A 21,694-nucleotide genomic window follows, 5' to 3' on the forward strand; every position below is an offset into this window, starting at 1 on the left:
TGAGTACCAAAGCCCTCCTCCCATTCAGGGACATGAGTCTTAATCAGACTAGGTTTATTGAGGAAGAGGGGCTGGGAATGATGGCTTGTTTCCCTTCATAGGTGTTCTAGCCATGCTGACTTGCCCTCTCTTCTATTTGTATAGGTGTAGACGGGGCACTGCCTGCAGAGCAGGTCCTGCCAGCCTCACTGGAAAGGATGACCTCGTGTCCGTGATGGGCTGTGGGACAAGCAAGGTCCTTCCTGAGCCACCCAAGGATGTCCAGCTGGATCTGGTTAAGAAGGTGGAGCCCCTTAGTGGCATTAAGAGTGATGTGTACAAGCACTTCATCACAGAGGTGGACAGTGTTGGCCCTCTCAAAGCTGGGTTTCCAGCAGCCAGTCAGTATGCATACCCCTACCCCACTGCCCCTACTACTGGCCACACACAGCCTCCCTCAGAACCACCACGCAGAGCCAGGGTGGCTAAGTACAGGGCCAAGTTTGACCCACGTGTGACAGCTAAGTATGACATTAAGGCCCTGATTGGCCGAGGCAGCTTCAGCCGAGTGGTACGTGTGGAACACCGAGCTACCCGGCAGCCATATGCCATTAAGATGATCGAGACCAAGTACCGGGAGGGGCGGGAGGTGTGTGAGTCTGAGTTGCGCGTGTTGCGCCGGGTACGTCATGCCAACATCATCCAGCTGGTGGAGGTGTTTGAGACACAGGAACGTGTGTACATGGTGATGGAACTGGCCACAGGCGGAGAGCTCTTTGACCGTATCATCGCCAAGGGTTCCTTCACTGAGCGTGATGCCACACGGGTGCTGCAGATGGTGCTGGATGGTGTCCGGTATCTGCATGCGCTGGGCATCACACACCGAGACCTCAAGCCTGAGAATCTGCTCTACTACCACCCAGGCACCGACTCTAAGATCATCATTACCGACTTTGGCCTGGCCAGTGCTCGCAAGAAGGGTGATGATTGCCTGATGAAGACCACTTGTGGCACTCCGGAGTACATTGCCCCCGAGGTCCTGGTCCGTAAGCCCTACACCAACTCAGTGGACATGTGGGCACTGGGAGTCATTGCCTACATCCTGCTCAGTGGCACCATGCCCTTTGAGGATGACAATCGTACCCGGCTGTACCGGCAGATCCTCAGGGGCAAGTACAGTTACTCGGGGGAGGTGAGTGTGTCTTGCCCCCATTCAGGTGATGTCGGGCAGGCTTTTGGGTAGGGGGTATGTCCTCTAGCTCTCAGAGGGACATGCTGTGAGGACCAGGCTGGTGATATAAAAATGACAAAGCGAGACTAGCAGAATGTTTGAGTTTCCCTAACAGTGAGCCCTGAGATCAGGACGGGGGAGCAGATAGTTTATTTGGATGTGATTCCTGTAATCACAAGTGAAGGAATGGGAAAGGGAGACCACCAATAAAGAGTACATTAACAAGTTCCCTGTCATGACCAGGTGCAGTGGTGGCTTACGCCTGTAATCCTAGTACTTTGGGAGATTAGGAGTTTAAGACCAGCCAAAGCAAGAATGAGACCCTATTTCTAAAGATAGCTAGGTATTGTGGCAGACTCTTGTAGTCCCAGTTGCTTGGGAGGCTAAGGCAGGACCATCAATAGAACCTAGGGATTTGAGGTTGCTGTGAGCTATGATGATGCCACAGCTCTCTACCCAGGGCAATAGAGTGAGGCTCTGTCTCAAAAAAATTTAAGGGTGGCGCCTGTGGCTCAAAGGAGTAGGGTGCTGGCCCCATATACCAGAGGTGGTGGGTTCAAATGCAGCCCTGCCCAAGAAAAAAAAAATTTTTAAATATGTGGGCGGCTTGGCACCCATAGCACAGTGGTTATGGCACCAGCCACATACATCGAGGGTGGTGAGTTCAAACCCAGCCTGGGCCAGCTAAACAGCTGCAACCAAAAAATAGCCAAGCATTGTGGCGGTCGCCGGTAGTCCCAGCTACTTGGGAGACTGAGGCAAGAGAATCACTTGAGCCCAAGAGTTTGAGGTTGCTGTGAGCTGTGACTCCATGGCACTCTACCAACGGTGACAAAGTGCAAAAAATAAAATAAAATTAGAAAAACTGAGGCAAGAGGAGCCCAAGAGTTGGAGGTTGATGCCATGGCACTCTACCGAGGGTGACAGCTTGAGACTCTGTCTCAAAAAAACAAAACAAAAAAATGGGGGCCAGGTGCCATGGCTTATGCCTATAATCCTAGCACTCTGGGAGGCTGAGGCAGGTGTATTGCCTGAGCTCACAGGTTCAAGACCAGCCTGAGCCAGAATCAGACCTCATCTCTAAAGATAGCTGGGCGTTGTGTCAAACACCTGTAGTCCCACCTACTTGGAGGCTGAGGCAAAGAGAATCGCTTGAGCCCAAGAGTATGAGGTTGCTGTGAGACTGTAATGCCACAGCATTCTACTGAGGGTGACAAAATCAGACTCTGTCTCAAAAAAAAAAAAAAAATCATGTGGACCATCCCTCAATTATACCACTGCCATGGGTTTGTTTTTTGTTTGTTTGTTTTTTTGGTTGCAGTTTCTGGCCGGGGCTGGGTTTGAACCCAGCACCCCAGCGCCCCACTCATTGAGCCATAGGCACCGCCTGTTTTTTTTTCTAATCCACTGATTCCTGTACCTCATGAGTTGAGAATTTCTTTGGGAGTGTTAAATTCCTGGAGCTTCTGGGCTGTCCTGAATGCTAGCTAATCCTGGAGAAATGTCCTCCAGCAAAGAAGCAGAGAAATGCAGACACTGGCAGTGGGAAGCTGTCTGCCACAGAGGCAGGTGGGCTGAGTGGACGTGGGACAGGGCCTCCCAAGCATCTGCTGCATGAGGCCTCAGGCAAGCTAGAGTGAACATGCTCAGTCTCAAGGAGCAGTTTGCTTCTCATCTCTCATTTTTGCTGCACAACACCGAGGATCCTGTGTGTCCAGATATTCTGACTTTTTTTTTTGTAAAGACAGAGTCTCACTTTGTTGCCCTTGGTAGAGTGCCGTGGCATCACACAGCTCACAGCAACCTCCAACTACTGGGTTTAGGTGATTCTCTTGCCTCGGCCTCCCAGGTAGCTGGAACTACAGGCACCCGCCACAGTGCCCAGCTATTTTTTTTGTTGCATTTTGGCCGGGGCCGGGTTTGAACCCATTACCCTTGGTATATGGGGTTGGCGCCCTACCCACTGAGCCACAGGCGCCGCCCAATGTTCTGACTTTTTTGAAAGAGAAACCAGAAAATCTGATCTTCAGATGTTGGAATGTAATTTATTGGGTGCCAGCAAATGCTAACCTGTGGGCCAGATTCAGCCAGCAGGCAAGCTATCTTTTGTGTCTTTAGATTCATTTATAGTCCTGATAGCTGTAAATCTCTTAAGTTTTAGCAGTACTGGCAGCTGAAGGAACATACAGAAAAAGTAAGACTGGCTGGTCCTTACTTAGGAAGGATGCTGACTGGGTGGGAGACAGGCTGACTGCAAGAAACAGCAAATACTGGGAGCTAGAGCAGGATGGTGTGCTCCTTGGGGAGGCCGTGAAGAAAAGGATGCGTGTCCCTTTATGTGGGAGGTGAGGTACCTTTGTGGGATGACAGGATTCTGCCAATGCAGTGAAGGCCCCCTCTTTGTGGGCCCTCTCTCTCCCAGGGTGCTCCCCACAGAGTGCTGTGCTCAGGCCTGGGCCCACCAAAGTGTTATCTGTGTCTCTTGGGTATGTATGGAGGGGAAAGTGTTCTGAGATCAGTTCCCTTCTGCAGCCCAGCTTGCTTTCTGGGGCTTTGGGCACACTCTTTGGCCCTAGCCAGCTAACCAAGCCAGCATTTCCTGCAGGTGTCATCCAACAGCCTTACACAACTTTGCCATCAGTGTTTAAGGACCTGTCTGTGGGGTCTGTCAAGGACCTCTTTTTCTAGGGGTATCTCCAGGTCATGTACCTCAGAAGTGGTATGAGGAAGGGAGGCAAGCCACCTTCTTCAGGCCAGCTGTGTCTCAGGCACAGGGGAGGGTGTGTGTTTGTACCACTCTTAGGAGAGGGGTGGGTAGGAGTGAAGGTTTACGCTAACTAGGACCTGTGGCATGGTGAAAGGGCCACTGTAGTTTAGCTGGTGCTTACTGTGGAGTGGTTAGCTATGCAGAGAGCTCAGGCCTGGCCTACTGTTAGTCTCAGATTTTATTTTTATTTATTTTTTTATTTTTTTGAGACAGAGCCTCAAGCTGTTGCCCTGGGTAGAGTGCCATGGATCATAGCTCGCAGCAACCTCAAACTCCTGGGCTCAAGCGAGTCTCCTGTCTCCGCCTCCCAAGTAGCTGGGACTACAGGCGCCCGCCACAACGTCTGGCTATTTTTTTGGTTGCAGCCGTCATTGTTGTTTGGCGGGCCCGGCCTGGATTTGAACCCGCCAGCTCAGGTGTATGTGGCTGGCGCCTTAGCTGCTTGAGCCACAGGCGCCAAGGCTACTCTCAGATTTTAGGTGGACAGGTGGGTTCTGCAGAAAATCTGGCTCTCAAATTACCTACTGTACCAAGGCAGTAAAGGAGACTATGCTGGTACTGAATGACAGCTTGGGAAGCCAGGGAATAGCCCCTCAATACTGAATTAAAAGCCAGAAGTGCCCGGCAATGAACTGCCTCACTTGGGACCATTTCAGTCTAATTAGATTTGATTCAAAGTTGAGTTAAAACTTTGGATTTGGTTTCCATCATCCTTAGGGCAAGCGTCAGCTTTTGTTTTTTATGGAGGAGACTGAGAGGATTGAGAGGAGCAGGTACAGGTGGTGACAGAGGGGACAATTGGGGGAAGAACCCTTGATCCTGATTTTGGTTCTCCTCAGTAACGCCCTGACATTTACTTGGTTCTCAGATATAGGTTGGTCATCAGGTTGGCACTATCTGGTAGGTATAAACTGGTGATAAGTAAGCCTTTCCCAGTGTCCTGGGATGTAGTCAGAAAAGCATGGCTGGGTGCTGGCACGGACTTGAAGGAGATGCTGCTTCTGCTTCTAAGGAGGCCATCTGGCTGTGAAGTGAGTATCTGTAAGTGGTGATCATTAGGTCCCATTCTAGTCATATTTGTTTTTTTTTCTTTTTTTCTTTTTTTTGCAGTTTTTGGCTGGGGTTGGATTTGAACCCACCACCTCCGGCATATGGGGCCAGCACCCTACCCCTTTGAACCACAGGTGCCGCCCCCATTCTAGTCATATTTGACCTCACTTCCATGCAGAAGAGTTAAAAAGAAATCAGGACTCGGCTTGGTGCCTGTGGCTCAAGCGGCAAAGGCGCCAGCCACATACACCTGAGCTGGCAGGTTCAAATCCAGCCCAGGCCTGTCAAACAACAACTATAACCAAAAATAGCTGGGCGTTATGGTAGGCGCCTATAGTCCTAGCTACTCGGAAGGCGGAGGCAGGAGAATCACTTGAGCCTAGGAGTTGGAGGTTGCTGTGAGCCGTGATGGTACTCTACCCAGGGTGACAGCTTGAGGCTCTGTCTCCAAAAAAAAGAAGAAATCAGGACCCTGTCAGTGAGTTGTGGAGGCCAGTTCTTCTCATACTGTAAATGTTCATGCAAATCCACTGGGACCTCATTACAACATAGATTCTTTTTTTCTTTTTTTTTTGAGACAGAGTTTCACCCTATGCCCTATGCCCTTATGAGACTTGGCTGTGGGCATCCTGCTGCCTCAGCTTTCCGAGTGGCTGGGCTTACAGGTGCGCTTCATGATGCCCAGCTGGGTTTTTTATTTTTTGTGGTGTCAGGGTCTCACTTTTGCTCAGACAAGTTTAGAACTCCTGAGCTCAAGCAATCCTCCTTCCTCAGCCTCCCACAGTGCTAGGATTACAGGCATAAGTCACCAGGCTGGCTAAAATATAGACTCTAATTCAGCAGGTTTGAGTGGGGCCTAGTGAGTCTTCACTTACTGAGTCCACATTTCTAACAGACACTCAGGTGGTATTGATTCTACTGGCCTGCAGACAGTGTTTGAGGGACACATTTTTTTAGGTAGGTGCCTTAAAAATGGGCTGGGTTTGTCAGGGACAGCCTTGGAGAGAGGGCCTGGGCTTTGGAGGATGGCCAGATGGGCTCAGACTGAGAAAAGGGGAATGACATCTGCAGAAAGACAGGAGGGAAAAAGGGGGAGTGGCCGGAGGGGCAGGTTCACATGCCGCTGAGGTCAGTTAGAGGAGCTTGTAGGAGTTCACTAAGTTTGTCATCCTCATAGGAGGGTCTGGAGAACCCTGTGAGGTTGTAGCTGAAACAAATTTTAAAATAGACCTATGACTGCCTGAAGGTTGAGAAGCTGTTTGTGTTCTGGGAGCTCTGACCCCTTGAGCTCTGCGTGGTGCCAGGCTATTCAAGGTCCAGTTGGCAGAGGGGTATTGAGCTTAGCTGTGGGAGGGAGGGCAAGAGATTTCCCAAGAGATACTGACAGAGGAAAAACTCTGTAAAAGTCTCTCGGTTTGCCTAAGAGTTCCTTATTCTAGCAGTGGTTGATCAGGCACTTTATCTAATGGGAGCTTGCACAGTCTTGCTAAGTGACTATTGATTATCTGGAGTAGGGAATGGAGTCAGGGTTTCTGCTCTCACTGTAGCTAGAAGACTTGGTCCTCAGATTCTGCTTCCTGTCTCAAAAAAAGAAAAAGAAAAGAAATCAGGACCCTGTCAGTGAGTTGTGAAGGCCAGTTCTTCTCATACTGTAAATGTTCATGAAGATCCACTGGGACCTCATTACAACATAGATTCTTTTTTTTTCTTTTCTTTTTTTTTTTTTTTTGAGACAGAGTCTCACAGGGCATGACTCTGAGATTCCTGGGGTGTGTGGGAGGTAGGGATGGGGCAGTGCCCACTGCCCAGCCTTTGCCCCCGCTACCCTTTACCTGGAGCTGAAAAGCATCAATTTACAGCTCCAGAGTCAAATCCCTGGCAGGCCTTGCTGGTCCTTGTCTATTACCAGGAGCTTTGCTGACTCCAAAACCAAATTCCACCATTCTCTATGGAGTGTCCTGGGTTGGGAGGGATTTATCTGGAGTGTTTTCTGGGGGAGGGGACTTTGTCATTAGATTAGCCTCCCTGAACTGGAGACTAGTCTGTCTTTTTGTTCTGCTGGTCACTACCTACCTACAAGCACACCTGGGGAAAAATGGAAGGCCTGTTCCACATTTCCATGGAGTTTGAGATCACCTACAGACAGGCCTTGGCATATAGCCACTAGGCCCGAAAAGTCTGGAACATGGACTGTGAGGATCAGGTCAGGCAGCTGGGCCCTCTCCACACAACCCCCCAGCCATCTGTCTTATACTATGTGATGGCAAAGGCCATCTAAGTGAGTGAGCCTTTGCCAGGAAAACCTGTGAGAGAGCATGCTTACCTGAGTGTGGAATGGGTATTTCTGTGCAAATGAAGGCTCTCCCACTCTTGAGTTCCGCAGAATTTCTCACCAGAGTAAATCTCATGCACTTGGTGCCTTCCTAGGGGTACTCTTTCTGTCCTTGTCCCCCTTTTATTTTTAGAGATGTAGTCTATCACTGTGTCACCCAGGCTATAGTGCAGTGGCATAATCATAGCTCACTGTAACCTCAAACTCCTGGGCTTGAGTGATCTTTCCACCTACTGAGTACCTGGGACTACAGGCACAGACCATCAGGCTTGGCTAATTAATTTTTTGTAGCGATGGGATCTTGATATATTGACCAAGCTGGTCTCAAACTCCTGGCCTCAAGCTATCCTCCCACCCTGGCAGTGCCCAGGCTCCTGCCTCCTTTCATAGTGAGTGGTGTCTTCCATACACCATGCCTTTTCTGGGAGTGCTTGTTCCCTGGAACCTCTGTCCATGCACTCACTGTCAGACTCAGTGGTTTCCATTGACTTGAATAGAAGGCTTCCTGCAGGAGGTGGGTTTTGAGAAGGAGGAGGCCCAGAGGAGACATGCTGACTGCTTAAGAATGAACTGGAAGTTGTTTGGGAATAATGACGCAGAGGTTGAAGAGGTCTGGGCAGGCTTGGTGTGCATTGTTGGGAGCCTTGATTCTTTTTTTGTTTGTTTGTTTTTGAGACAGAGCCTCAAGCTATTGCCCTAGGTAGAGTGCTGTGGCATCACAGTTCACAGCAACCTCCAACTCCTTGGCTTAAGCAATTCTCTTGCCTCAGCCTCCCAAGTAGCTGGGACTACAGGTGCCTGCCACAACGCCTGGCTGTTTTCTGGTTGTAGTTGTCATTAAGGTAGACTCTGGTGTACATGGCTGGTGTCTTAACTGCTTGAACTACAGGTGCCAAGCCGGGAGCCTTGATTCTTGATAGTGAAGGAGAAATGAGAAAGTGTTGTGGAACATGGGCAGGAGGAAAACTGGAGGCTGTTGGAATAATGCCAGCCTGGCTTCTGGGGATGTTCAGGGAAGATCAAGGATCAGGGAATAGGCTCTTATGTGGTCCATGTAAGCCACAGTTTAGGAAGAAGAGGGTACAAGAGCCCCAGGTCTGTAGGAGGGACATCATCAGCTTATAAGGGCAGATTTGGTTCTGCCTTGATTTCTGTTGGAACCCAGTAATAAAGGTACCCCATGATCCTCACATTCCTTATCCTCACTCTGTTCCCAATGTTGGCCTTACAAATTTGATCAACTCTAAAAAGTCCAGTTCAAAGATAGCTTCCTTTAGGAATGATGCTGATGACTGCTACTGTGTTAGTGCCTACTGAGTATCAGACATGGGGTTGGATATTCTAAAACCAGCATCTCTAATTTTTATAACAGTCCACATGGGTGTAATCTTACCCATCTCAGAGATGAGGAAACTGAGGCTAGTGAGTTTAAGTAACTTGCTTGTGGTCTCATAGCTAGAGAGTGACAGGCCTGGGGTTTGAATCCATGCTGTCTTGGCTTCAGAGTTCTTGGCCTTCCTACCTTCACAGTCTGCTTTCCCTGTCATATATCCCTTAGTCTGTTGCTGGAGTCTTTGTTTCCGTGCTTTCTCAGGCTGTGGACTATGGACACATCTCTTTGGGGCCTATGAAGTCCTTGACTACATATGCTCCCTGCTGTCATGTCCAGGCTTAGTACACAAATGGGCACTTGTGTGAATATTTGCTGGGTTGAACTGGAGTGTTTGTAAGTGATAATTGGGGGGAACTTTGTTCTGGCTCCCCCTGAGGGAAACACCAGTGGTTGTTGGTGATACTCTGGGAAGGTCCTAAATGTGACAGCTGGCAGGCAGGGAGGGCTGCCTTCTGGGTAGCTGAACTGTTAGCTCTTGCTTAGGAGGTTAGGCAGCTGCTGGCCAGAGCTGCCTGGGGGCACAGGCAAGGGAAGGATTAAAGGCCACAGGGCTGTCTGTGTTCTTCACATTTTAGGACAATTACAACACTCTTGGAAGAGGAGGGAATTCTGAGAAGGTGACTTTGCTAGAAATCTAAATTTTTAGCCAGTGCCTGGAGGCACCAGAGTGAGATGGCACATTGTAGGTGGTGGAGACACATGTTGACAAGATTATGAGGAGGGCCCATGTGAGTGCGAGAATAATCTGAAGACACAAAGAACCTGCCACCTTGGGAGGTGAGCTTGTCATGGGAGGTCCTGGGAGGCTCTAGGAGTCCTGGAGGAGCTGTTTCTAAAGTAGTGGCACAAAAGGTGAGTCATCACCTGTAGACTCATACTGGGGGACTGTTAGGGTTCTCTAAATGCAGAGATTTTGTGATTCACTTGACATGAAATGTGACACCCTTGATATCATTGCTTTTGTCAAGAGTGCTATTCCTAGAGCCAGGATGGATGAAGAGGCTTTTGGAGCATGATGGTGGAGTGATGCCATTGACAGCTTTTCAGTGTACTGCAATCAGCAGCCTACATTGTCCCCTCCTTTGTTTGGGCATTCTCTGAGCTGCAGGTGAGCCCAGGTGACTGTGTCAGGAACAGGTGGGCTTGGGCAGAGGCTCTCACAGAGCCTTGCTCAGCAGAGTGAGTACTGCTGGGCAGGGGACAGTGTTTCTGGGAGAGGAAGTCCACCTACAGGGCCACTCTGCTGCTACTTAGGGAATGAGAACTGCTGGGAGGTGGCCTCCCAGGGGTGGCTGTCTGGGTAGCAGGCTGACTATCCTTCAACTTGGGGCCAAAGGGGACTTACAGGGGCATTGAGTAGGGCCACTTTGTAGTTCAATAGCAGGCTGAGTACCAGAGCCAAGGCACATTTCCATATGAGCTCCTCCCCGACTCTTTCTTGGCCTTGTTCTTCTCCACTTCAAGTGATTGTATCACGTGCACTGGGGTAGAGAAAATGAGGTGCAGGGGGTATGGCCTGTCTCGGTGCTCTCTAGGTGACAGGGCTTGGTCATGCAGCTTGGTTCATACTCCCTGGCTCTTCTGTATCTCTACCTGCCACTTGCCTGCCCTCGTATGTCACAGGGAGCATCCACAGGAAGAGGGATGGGATCTTACCCTAGAGCCATGGGGAGAGCTGCCCAGGAGACATGGGGGAACCAGAGATGGGATGTGTGGGGGGCGAGGAGGGAAAGTGGGAAGAAGGGAGGCAGGATGTTTCCTGGCCTATGCTTAGCTTCTGCTGGACACTTTTTTCTTTTTCTTTTTTTTTTTTGAGACAGAGTCTCCCTTTGTCACCCTCAGTAGAGTCCCCTGATATCATAGCTCACAACAACCTCAAACTCTTGGGCTCAAGTGATCCCCTTGCCTCAGCCTCCCGAGTAGCTGGGACTACAGGCACCCACAGCAACACCTGGCTATTTTTTTATTGAGACAGATTCTTACTTTGACTCCCTTGGTAGAGTGCTGTGGCATCACACAGCTCACAGCAACCTCCAACTCCTGGGCTTAAGCGATTCTCTTGCGTCAGCCTCCCAAGTAGCTAGGACTACAGGCGCCCACCGCAATGCCCAGCTATTTTTTGTTGCAATTTTCATTGCTGTTTTAGCTGGCCGGGGTCAGATTCGAGCCCGCCACACTCGGTATATGGGGCCAGCGCTCTACCCATTGAGCCATAGGTGCCACCCAACACCTGGCTATTTTTAGAGATAGGGTCTCACTCTTGCTCAGGCTGGTCTTTTTTTTTTTTTTTTTTAGTTTTTGGCCGAGGCTGGGTTTGAACCCACACTTCTGGCATATGGGGCCGGCACCCTACTCCATTGAGCCACGGGCACCCACCCTCAGGCTGGTCTTGAACTCGTGAGCTCAGGCAATCCACCCACCTTGACCTCCCAGGGTGCTAGGATTATAGGCATGAGCCACTGTGCCTGGCTTGCTGGATGCTGTAATTGCTGATTTCCTTCCACCCCAGTGTGGACAGGGGCTGTAATGGACCCGTCAGCTCTACTGTCCTCTCACTGACCCCTGCTCCCAATCAAAGGATGGCATTCCCACATCTGTCTCTGTAGTTGACAGTATAGGAAGTCCTTGCTGTGAAGCACTTCTAGGCCCCCTCTTCCTTGCTGGCCTGCTGGTGGCTGCTGGTTATCAAGTGCTGGATGATGGCATGGTCTGAACGTGAGGATCCCATGAGGACCAGCAGATGGCCCCATACCCTCCTAGAAGGGGTCCCTTGGGAAGGGCCATCCCAACATTACCAAAGCTCCCAATAGATTCGGTAGATTAAGTCTCCCACCTTCAGTGAAGGAGCAGGTGCCCTTAGGCTGGAGCCCTGACTTGTCACTGGAGGTGGCATGGTTTGGGCCATGTGTGAGCAATGGACCCTCATTGGTCACTATGGTTGGGGACCTCTTATAGGAAGGCAGAAGCAGCTTCCTTCACGTGGGGCAGGAGGCAGTGCTGAGTGAAGGAGGGCAGTAGCCCCTGTGTGTGCCACCTCCGGGTCATCACTGGGTTCTACAGAGCCCTGTCCTCTGGGTGTCTCCCTGTCACTGCTGCCTGGGCCCGGAGAGCAGTACCATCCCTGTTATGGCAGGAACAGACCCATCCCCCACACTGAAAGGCCTTGCTCTGATACCTCCAGCACCTCTCAGCCCAGGGTCAGAGCCCAAGGTAGAGTTATGGTGGCTTGTGCTCAGAGCCATTACTGGTGTGTCAGCTGTCCCCTCCCTCTCTTCTCATTGTCTGTCTCTACCTGGAGAGCACTGCCCCTTCCCAGGCTCTGTTTCTTTTAGGCCCTCACTTTCCTCTGGGAACTGCTGGACTGTTTTCTCTCCCACATTCTGACCTCTTTAGATTGGCCCATGGCCTCCCACCTCATCCCTGTTCCTGCCCCACTGAGGTGGAAGCTGACTCTCAGTTGTATGGAATAGTTAAAGGTGACCTGGTTCAGCCATCCCCACTAGCTCTCCAGGCTTGCCTTCCCAAATCAGTCCTCCCATCATATAAGATCACCCTTCTCCCCTGTCCGTGATGTGTCTCAGTTTGTCTCCTGGCACACACACAGTGTCCAGAACTAAGCTCCACTCTTGTGTGGCCCCACCAGCTGGGAGCAGAAGTCCAAGTCGCTTTTATCTCTTCACTCATCCTGCCATCCTATATTGAGTAAGTGCTGAGTCCTGTGTGCCCAGGGTTCCAGGGACAGAGGCCATAGTGTGGGTGAGATGCTAACAGCAATGGGACTCCAAATCACCTCAGAAATCAGAATGGGAGGAAATCTTTTTAAAAATGAGCCAGTTTGGGCTCTGGAAACATTTGGCCTCAGCAGAACCTTTCTTTGAGTAGAGATAAAAGAGATTGCTCTGCAATAGGCTTGTAAATCCAGAATCCTCCACAGTTACTCCAGGACACTGTTAAAAACAGACATTACTAGTTGCTACCACGGGCTGTAGACATCCCCTGATTCTGCCGCCAGCAAACTGCATCCTCCTTCACTCTGGAGTTGTAACTGTCTCCTCCCCTTCTCCTTTACTGGGTGGGCTGTGTGCAGGGCCAGGTTTGAGCAGAAGATCTCATTTTTTTATTCTCAAGTTTCAGAATGCAGCTTTACTAACCTTTAGGTTGTCATGCCTTTTCTCATTTTATTTTTATCTTTATTCTCTGCCTCTTTTTTTTTTGGTAGAGACAGAGTTTTACTTTATTGCCCTCGGTAGAGTGCCGTGGCATCACACAGCTCACAGCAACCTCCAACTCCTGGGCTTAGGCGATTCTCCTGCCTCAGCCTCCTGAGTAGCTGGGACTACAGGAGCCCGCCACAACGCCCGGCTATTTTTTTGTTGCAGTTTGGCCGGGGCTGGGTTTGAACCCACCACCCTCGGTATATGGGGCCGGCGCCCTGGTCACTGAGCCACAGGCGCCGCCCTTCTCTGTCTCTTTTAAAAACTCCATTCTCTTCCTTTTTCTCTCCTCAGGCTCTCTCCCCTACATCCTTTTCCTCTCTGCTGCTCACGCCTCACCTGTGGCCTGCTGGGTCCTAGGGTGATGGATCGTAGTCGATTCTGTCTGGTTTGGAAACCCAGGCACTAGGACGCTCGGGGTCTTGACCAGAGGAGAGGATGCTGGCTCCACTGCCACACATTCAGAGTCTGCTGAATTTTCTAAGCGCTCATCCTTGTGGGCAGCTTTAGAGTGTGCTGTTCTTGAGGTCACACTTCTCTTCTGAGCAAACCCAAAGTTCTGTTTCCCAGAATTTCCTCTGTGCCCTTCTCTCTGCTCTCATTCAGGCCCACATAAGTACAGAAAGGAGGCCTTTGAGGGTGGGAATACTGGGTCTGTAAATACATCTTGAGACAAAGCTGAAGGAAGAACTGAGTCATGGTGGCAAAGCCCAGGCTTCTTCCTCGCTTTCTTTCCTTCCCCTGCTTAGATCTTTGGTGGGACTGCTTTTTCTTCCAGACAACCTTTCCCAGAGTCATCATGGACTGGATGAAGAACACACAGGAGTCAAGAGGTCAGCTTTAAATGTTAGATGTTATGCTTTACCACACATGGAGGCAAGTGAGGGGAAAAGGTGGAGAGCCATGTTCTTTGAATCTAGAACTTTAAAAACTAGGAAGGACTTTTTTTTTTTTTTTGAGACAGAGCCTCAAGCTATCGTCCTGGTTAGAGTGCTGTGGCATCACAGCTCACAGCAACCTCTAACTCCTGGGCTTAAGCAATTCTCTTGCCTCAGCCTCCTGAGTAGCTGGGATTACATACGCCTGCTACAATGCCCAGCTATTTTTCTTTTCTTTGGTGGTAGTTGTCATTGTTTTTTGGCAGGCCCAGGCTGGATTTGAACCCTCCAGTTCTGGTGTATGGGGCTGGTGCCTTAGCTGCTTGAGCTACAGGCGCTGAGCCTCAAGTGATTCTCTTTTTTTTTTGAGACGGAGTCTCAAGCTATAGCCCTGGGTAGAGTGCTGTGGCGTCAGAGCTCACAGCAACCTCCAAGTCCTGGGCTTATGAGATTCTCTTGCCTTAGTCTCCCAAGTAGCTGAGACCACAGGCACCTGCCACCACGCCCGGCTATTTTTTGGTTGTAGTTGTCATTGTTGTTTGGCGGGTCTGGGCTGGATTCGAACCCACCAGCTCTGGTGTATGTGGCTGGCGCCTTAGCCGCTTGAGCTACAGGCACTGAGCCTCAAATGATTCACTTGCCTCAGCCTCCCAAGTAGCTGGGACTACAGGCGCCGGCTACAACCTCTGGCTATTTTTAGAGATGAAGTTTCGCTCTTGCTCAGGCTGGTCTTGAACCCATGAGCTCAGGCAATCCACCCACCTCAGCCTCCCAGAGTACTAGGATACAGGCGTGAACCCCCGCTCCCAGCAACTAAGAGGGACTTAAAATCCAATGCAGTCAGCCCCTTGCTAAAAGTCCGGAGACTGATTTCTCTAAGGTCATGTAGAGGAGGTACAGCTTGAACACAGGTCACTGGACTTGCAGTCTAACATTTTATCATCTAGATGCCATCCAGAAGCGATACAAGGCCTTTTTCTCCCAGCCTTACTTGAGAGTGATCAGACCTGCCTGCCAGAGGAAGTCTAGGGCAGCCTTGTAAGCTGGGTTTGCTGCCCAAAAGAAGCAGCTTCCTCTTCTCTCTGCAGCTTACAGCAGAGAACTGGCTCCAGCCTTTATTCTTCTGGCTCTTGAGCTTAAGTTGAGACCACTGATAGTGGCTTGGGTAAAGTTCTTGCCAGGTCCTTGTGCCAGACAGTAGAGCTAAAGCAAGTAAAAGGAGCCATTAGGAGGGGAGGGTTCTTCGAGCTAGACCAACAAACTGTGTCTGCTTTGGTGACTGTCCCACTGAATGGTGAGCTGGATTCCCCTGCTGAGGAGTGACAGTGGTCCAGCATGAGTGCAGATGATAAAGGTGAAGTTGTAAGGAGGTGCTCATGGGAAAATTCTCTCCCCTTATTCCCTGTTGGCACCTTTGCTGTTCTGACATCAGGAGTAGGCATACTAATTGCAAGAGGACAAGGCAGCCAGCTTGCTTGACATCCCTCCTCCCACAGCCTCTCCTTGTCCTCTCAGAGCAGGGCCCAGCCCCACACCCACACAGCTCCAGACTTGTGGAAAAGAGTATAAGCTGTCAGCCGAATATCAGAGCTGTCCTTTGATCCCAGAATGGGGGAAACCTGAGTGTCTGGAGGCAAAGACAACCAACATCTTAACATTCCCTTCTGTGCTGTGTGCTCCATGTTAACCTAGAAACAGGTGGAAGTCTCTGGGAGCCTGACCAGGTGGTACTTGGCGTCTCTGATGTTAGCCACCCGAGGCCATGTGTGTCCCTGGTGTGGCTCCAAGTATACCTAAGTGACAGTTCTGTCCTTCACCCAGAACAAGCAGTTAGAGCTGTGGGGACTGAAGGACTTGACTGTTTATCATTTTTCTTTTTCCCATGCCCAGAATGCTTCCCGGCCAGTCACTCACAGGCTGACAGACATACTTCTGTGGCTCCAGAGGACCAGGAAGGTTGGGGAAGCAGGTGGTTTGGGCTGTGGGTGTTGAAGGCCTTCTTAGGAGGTGCCAATTGAACTTGGGATCAGAAATGTGGCTATGGGAAATCTTACCTGTGGAAAGCCTTACTTTCCTGAGCCCTGGTGGAAGCCTCAGCAGGGCTTCTGGGCCGCTATTCTGGAAGTCAGCCTAAGCCCCTTATTCACTGTCAGTGGGCTCTACCTCTTTGCTTGGCCTGCCTGACTTAACCTCTGTAGGCTTAATGAACAAGGGCTAGGCTGGGGGCTCATTGGGACAGTTTGGTTTTCAGGTCAGGACAACTTAAGTCACCATTGGCTAAGGGGTCCCACCTGGCCCAGCTGCTTTCAGCTCTTCAAAGAAAGCTGGGAGCTGCTAGAGGGCTGGGCTAGCCGTCAGACAAATGAGCCTGTCGGCATTCTGCACACAGCCGCACGTTCACAGTAATTGGCAAGGTGTGAGTCTGGGGGAGCACATGGGGCGGATCAATCTGGCCTGCTTTTGGCACTTAAGGGCTGGCCGCTCCATGAGCAGCAGGGGTTGATGCCTGGTGTGAGCCTGTGCCAGTCTGGAAAGGGAGATGCTTAAACCCCTAGGGCGGGTCTGGTGTGAGGCTTCCCTTGACTGCCTTGATGACTGGGTTGGAATTGGAGGGGTCCACGGTTTGGCTGGGTGTAGATGTAAAGTGGGGAAGCTTTTGATGTGTTTGTTTTCAGGTTCTTGGCTGTGAGTCCAGCTTGACTGTTATTCTGTGCTCTGTAGAGAAACTGCTCCTCTTTTGTCTTGGCTGGCCCAAGGGGCAGGGGCTTTCAGCAAGCCAGGCTGAACTGCAGTGTGTTGCCTGGTGAGTTCTTTTCCTGAAAACTGTGGCAGGGGTCCTCAAACTTTTTAAACAGGGGGCCAGTTCACTCTCTCTCAGACCGTTGGAGGACCGGACTATAGTTTAAAAAAACTATGAACAAATTCCTATGTACACTGCACATATCTTATTTTGAAGTAAAAAAACAAAACGGGAACAAGTACAATCACAGCGCCACGTGTGGCCTGTGGGCCATAGGACCTGTGGCCTGAGGACCCCTGCTATAGAGAGCTGATGAGCAGCACAGGTATTCCCGACCCACTCTGTGCAGCTCTGTATGTGCTGTGCCCATCAGGCCCTGTTAGACTGCTGCTTTCCATGTCTCCAGTTGGCGATGGAGGCTGTGGTGAATGTCTGTGTTCTGGCCTTTTGGCCTTTCACAGGGCTCTTTGTGTTCAGGGCGTAGCAGTACACCACTGGTTTTCTAAACTGTGAGCCAAAAGCTGTCGGGCAACTGTTTAATCCAGTCACCCTACGTATTAGCCTCAGTACTAGAGGCCTGAGCTGTGGGCTTACAGAGAGTTGTGGACAGAGGGCTGTTGCTCCCTGCACCGCCACTATTCTGGGACAGCAGTGTATCTGTGGGCTTCCTTGTCTGCACGTTCCTGAGACCCTGACTTTCCTCATGGGCTGGAGTCTCCCAGGAATCATTGGGAGCTGGCCCATGGTAAGGATGACTCTATAAGGTAGCCATTTGGAAATGCGGTTCCCCTCTCACTTCTGGTTCTGCTCTGTAAAAATTGAGATCTGCCTTCCAAAGGACAGGTGAGGACAGCAACTGCAAGTGGTCCCCACCCTTCCTCAGAACTGCACATATGTGTTCCTCCTGCATCACCTTTGTACAGCAGTAGGGGAGGGGGTGTGGGAAGTGTTGGAGGTCACAGGAACCAGGCTGGGGTTAGAAATCAATAGTCAATGGGTGTGTGTCCGCTGAATGTCATGCAACTGCCTCAAATGTGGACTCATAGACCTTTTCTGAGTGCCCCAGAGGATATGTTCAAGAGTTGTTCAAGGTTAAGGGTGCCATGGGTAGAACAGGTAGACCTCACCTGGCAGGAAGCAAAGTGAGCCCACCTTTTGGGAAGCATTGAGCCCATGAGTGCTCCTAGGAGAGGTAGGGACCCAGGGCCTGCCCTCCAGCAGAGAGGCTCATAGCCCCACCTGGCTGAGCCCTATGGCCTGGAAGCAGCTCCAGGAATGGGTACTCATTAGTTGCCCAACATGGATTGTTTACTCTATGAGCCTGTGTCTGCTGAGTGCCTCCTGTGCTACAGGCACTGGGGCTCTTCTAGCACCCCAGTCTTTTTTTTTTTTTGAGACAGAGTCTCACTTTGTTGCCCCGTAGTAGAGTGCTATGGTATCATAGCTCACAGCAACCTCAGACACTTGAGCTCAAGCACTTCTCTTGCCTCAGTCTCCATGTAGCTGGGACTACAGGTGCCCACCACAGCACCCAGCTATTTTTTAGAGATGGGGTCTTGCTCTACCTCAGGCTGGTCTTGAACTTGTGAGCTCAGGCGATTCACCTGCCTCAGCCTCCAAGAGTGCTGGGATTACAGGTGTGAGCTACCACGCCTGATATTGCAGTTTTAAAGTTGCAGCTAGAGTAACTGCCTCAAGCACCGGGGGCTAAGAGAGAGCCTGAGCAAGTGTCCTTTACCTTTTTTTTTTTTTTTCCGAGACAGGGTCTCACATTGTCACCCTCCACAGAGTGCCATGGTATCATAGCTCATATCTTGGGCTCAAGTGATCCTCTTGCCTCAGCCTCCTGAGAACCTGGGACTGCAGGTGCTTGCCACAACACCTGGCTAGTTTTTCTATTTTTATTAGAGACAGTCTTGCTATTGCTCAGAGCTGGTCTAGAACTCCTGAGCTCAAGCAATCCACCTGCCTTGGCCTCCCAGAATGCTAGGATTACAGGTGTGAGCCCCCACATCTGGCAGATGTCCTTTACCTTGAGAACCTTAGGGTTCAGCCAGGTGAAGAAACCTACTGCCTGAGGCCCTGAGACAGACACCTGCTTGGCATGTGGCTGAGATGAGACAGCCCTGGATACCTGTCTCAGAGCAGGCTTTGTAGAGCTCTGCCTGGGAACATAAGGGATTAAAGTTAGGCTGGCTCACACCACTGCCAGGAGCCTCTCATGGCTTAGAGAAGTCCTACAGACTAGAGAGTGTTCCTGAGAAGGTCCTGGTTCCTCCTAGCCCCTGGGGATCTCCTGGCCTTTCAGCAGACTAAGAAATCTGGTTGTCTTGTATTGTTTCCTCACCCTGCAAGGAGGCTGAGGCTAGGAGTTTACTATGGTCTCCCACCATTGCTTTGGCAGTTGGAAGTTGGACTAGGAAGTTCCTTTCTTGGTGGCCTGGTCTGGGCATCTAGGGATTGGAGCTTAAGTCTGACTCAGAATGTGGTAGGAAAATTTGAGTCATTCTCTTTAAATCTCTTGAAGTTATGGTAGATTGGGGGACTTGGCAAGGGTCACCTCCCTGAGCTAGGCTTCAGGTCCAGTGTACCTTAGAAGTTTGCTCCCTGGGAAAGAGGGCAGGTCCTTTTCTTCCTTGTCAGACTCCTCATCACCCAGAGAGTAGCCCCTGCTCAGCATCTGGACCAGTGTTGTATGGGGAGGAGAGGCCCAGAAGGCAACATGGGAGGAGAGGGTAGTGTTTCTCTCTGGGGGAAGTGTAAGGACACTGGGTGGGACTGAACACTGTGGTGGTGGCCTCACCCAGATGATATGGGCATCGTTGAGTGCTCTCACTCTAATGCTTGTCCTTGGTCTCTAGCCCTGGCCTAGTGTGTCCAACTTGGCCAAGGACTTCATTGACCGTCTGCTGACAGTGGACCCTGGAGCCCGTATGACTGCACTGCAGGCTCTGAGGCACCCGTGGGTGGTAAGCATGGCAGCCTCTTCGTCCATGAAGAATCTGCACCGCTCCATCTCCCAGAACCTTCTCAAACGTGCCTCCTCACGCTGTCAGAGCACCAAATCTGCCCAGTCCACACGTTCCAGCCGCTCAACACGCTCCAACAAGTCACGCCGTGTGCGGGAACGGGAGTTGCGGGAGCTCAACCTGCGTTACCAGCAGCAGTACAATGGCTGAGCCACCTGGCTATGGTATAGACATGTCATGGGCCCAGCCTGGCCACTCATTGCTGTGCCTTCTGGGCCTGATACCCTCTCTAGAGATAGGCCTGCACGGCTAGCAGGAGGTAAAGAATGGCTCCTTCCCCTTCTCTGTGCTTCAGCAGCCCCCTTCCTCACCTTGGGTCTGGGCCAGGTGTGACAGAGTGGAGGTGGCCCAGGGGGCTGTGACCTCCTTGGCCTGGCATGGCTACTCCTGTTCGTGGACAACTGCTCTTGTATGAGTTGTGGGAAGGGACCACACCTGGCCTTCACTATCTACCTTGCCCTGTGTTTTCCCCAGACCAGAGGGGCCTGCAGTGCTGCCTGGAGGTTGTCTTATGGCCCTAGGACATTCTGTGACAGTTACTTTTGGAATGCCCCCTTTCCTCTGCAGAGCCTTGCTCCCTGGCCCCCCACATTCCAAGGCTTCCTGATCCTCAAATCAGGCTCCATGGGATGCACACAGTTATGCCTTAACTAGACTCTCAGCCCCTGGCTAGATCCAGACAGTCAGATTTGTCTTCCTGGTGCCTCCAGGACCTCTGGTGGTAGTGCCAATGCATGGACCTTAGTGCTTCTGGATCTGGGCTGGTGGCAGGCTTGCCCCAGCTTCCAGTCCTTCCCTGGCCACCAGCCAACCACTCTCAGTGCCACTTTTGCAGAGCCCACCATTGCTTTTTGCTCCCCTTTGGATGACCATTCCATTCCCCAGGTGCCTCCTTCCCTACTGTGGGGGGTAAAGGAAGCCCCACTGCTGCTACCTGGGGGGTGGAGCACCTGGGGGCCAAGGCAGAGCACAGGGAGTTCCCCGTTAGTATTTCATTGTTAGTACCAGTACAACCCATGGCCCCTTCCCTTCAGGCTCCACTGTTCCTTCCTCTGTGACTGCATGAAGGCGCCATCTGGTGTCTAGCATAGGTACAGGCAGCCTGGGTGCAATCTCTGCACACCCATCCTGCACACAGTCCTCCAGGAGGAAGTGGGAAGGAAGGAGTTGCTGCATTGGGAGAGGTCTACCAGCTGCTCAACTCTCCCCTTCCACTGAGCTTCTGCACACCTTTCCCTGGAACTTAGCCTTACTCTGTGACCTGCCTCTGAACCCTGGGTGCCTGGGACACTGGCCTTCTCACAACTGACCTTGCCCCACCCACTCTGTGCCTATATCCTTTCACAGCATTAACCTTCAGTCTGGGCCCTGCTCAGTCTCAGGCTGGAGGGAGCCCTGGTGGGAGGTGGGTGGGATTGGGTGGCTACTTTCCCACCTGAGCCAGAACTGTCCTATTTCTCATGGTGTCGCCCTCTACCAAAAACCAAGCTGGAACCAAGCCTCCTTCCACAGCTGCTTTCAGTGGGTAGGAAGGGGCCAGGGCCCAGCTTTGGCCTTGGCTTGATGACAGGATCTCTGCCAGCAAGGGGGGTTTGTCCCCCTCAGCTCTTACTAGTGAGCAACCTTGGGCTAGGCCCTCTATCTGCATGTGCCACCTCCAGTGGGAAACCAAACCAAAGAGACGACTCTGTGCCAAGTCAACTGTGCCTTATACACACCCTTCCTTCCGTCCCCACTGCCCCCTGGGTAGGAGGCAGTGGAGAGCCAAACACCATGGCCTCAGAACTTCTCCCCAAATCCCCAAGTATCTCTGGGGGCCTGAAGCCCTGGGGATATATTTCCTCACTTGCCCAGGGTAGTCCTGGTCCTGAGGGTAGGACAGAGGGGGTTTGGAGACTTGGGCCTTTGATAGGCCTGCCTGGGTTTTGATGCCATGGACCATGGATGAAGAATGTGCAGTTATTTATTTTGTGTACTCAGTTTGTAAATGTATCCTCTGTATCCAGTAAACAGGCTGCCCTCCCCAGGGAAGGCTGCCTATTCATTCCAGCAGCCCTGGCTCCTTGCTGTAGGATGAAGGG

The 21,694-nt window shown here is 51.3% G+C and overlaps 1 protein-coding gene across 2 annotated transcripts in view; it reads left to right on the forward strand.

The window, feature by feature from the left end:
• The window catches only part of PSKH1 (protein serine kinase H1), a 38,253-nt gene extending 16,591 nt beyond the window's left edge, over positions 1-21,662 (forward strand). The window contains exons 2-3 of one of the 2 annotated variants that reach the window (XM_053604521.1): positions 145-1,171; positions 19,446-21,662. In XM_053604521.1, the coding sequence (XP_053460496.1) occupies positions 215-1,171; positions 19,446-19,763 (1,275 nt within the window). In that variant the 5' untranslated portion in view covers positions 145-214 and the 3' untranslated portion in view covers positions 19,764-21,662. Of the gene's footprint in view, positions 1-144; positions 1,172-13,744; positions 13,841-19,445 lie in introns of those variants that run through there. The other variant, XM_053604529.1, reaches the window with a different exon arrangement.
• Positions 21,663-21,694: the final 32 nt, after the last annotated feature.

This window comes from Nycticebus coucang, chromosome 2 (assembly GCF_027406575.1).
Source record: "Nycticebus coucang isolate mNycCou1 chromosome 2, mNycCou1.pri, whole genome shotgun sequence".
NCBI classification, from domain to species: Eukaryota; Metazoa; Chordata; class Mammalia; order Primates; family Lorisidae; genus Nycticebus; species Nycticebus coucang.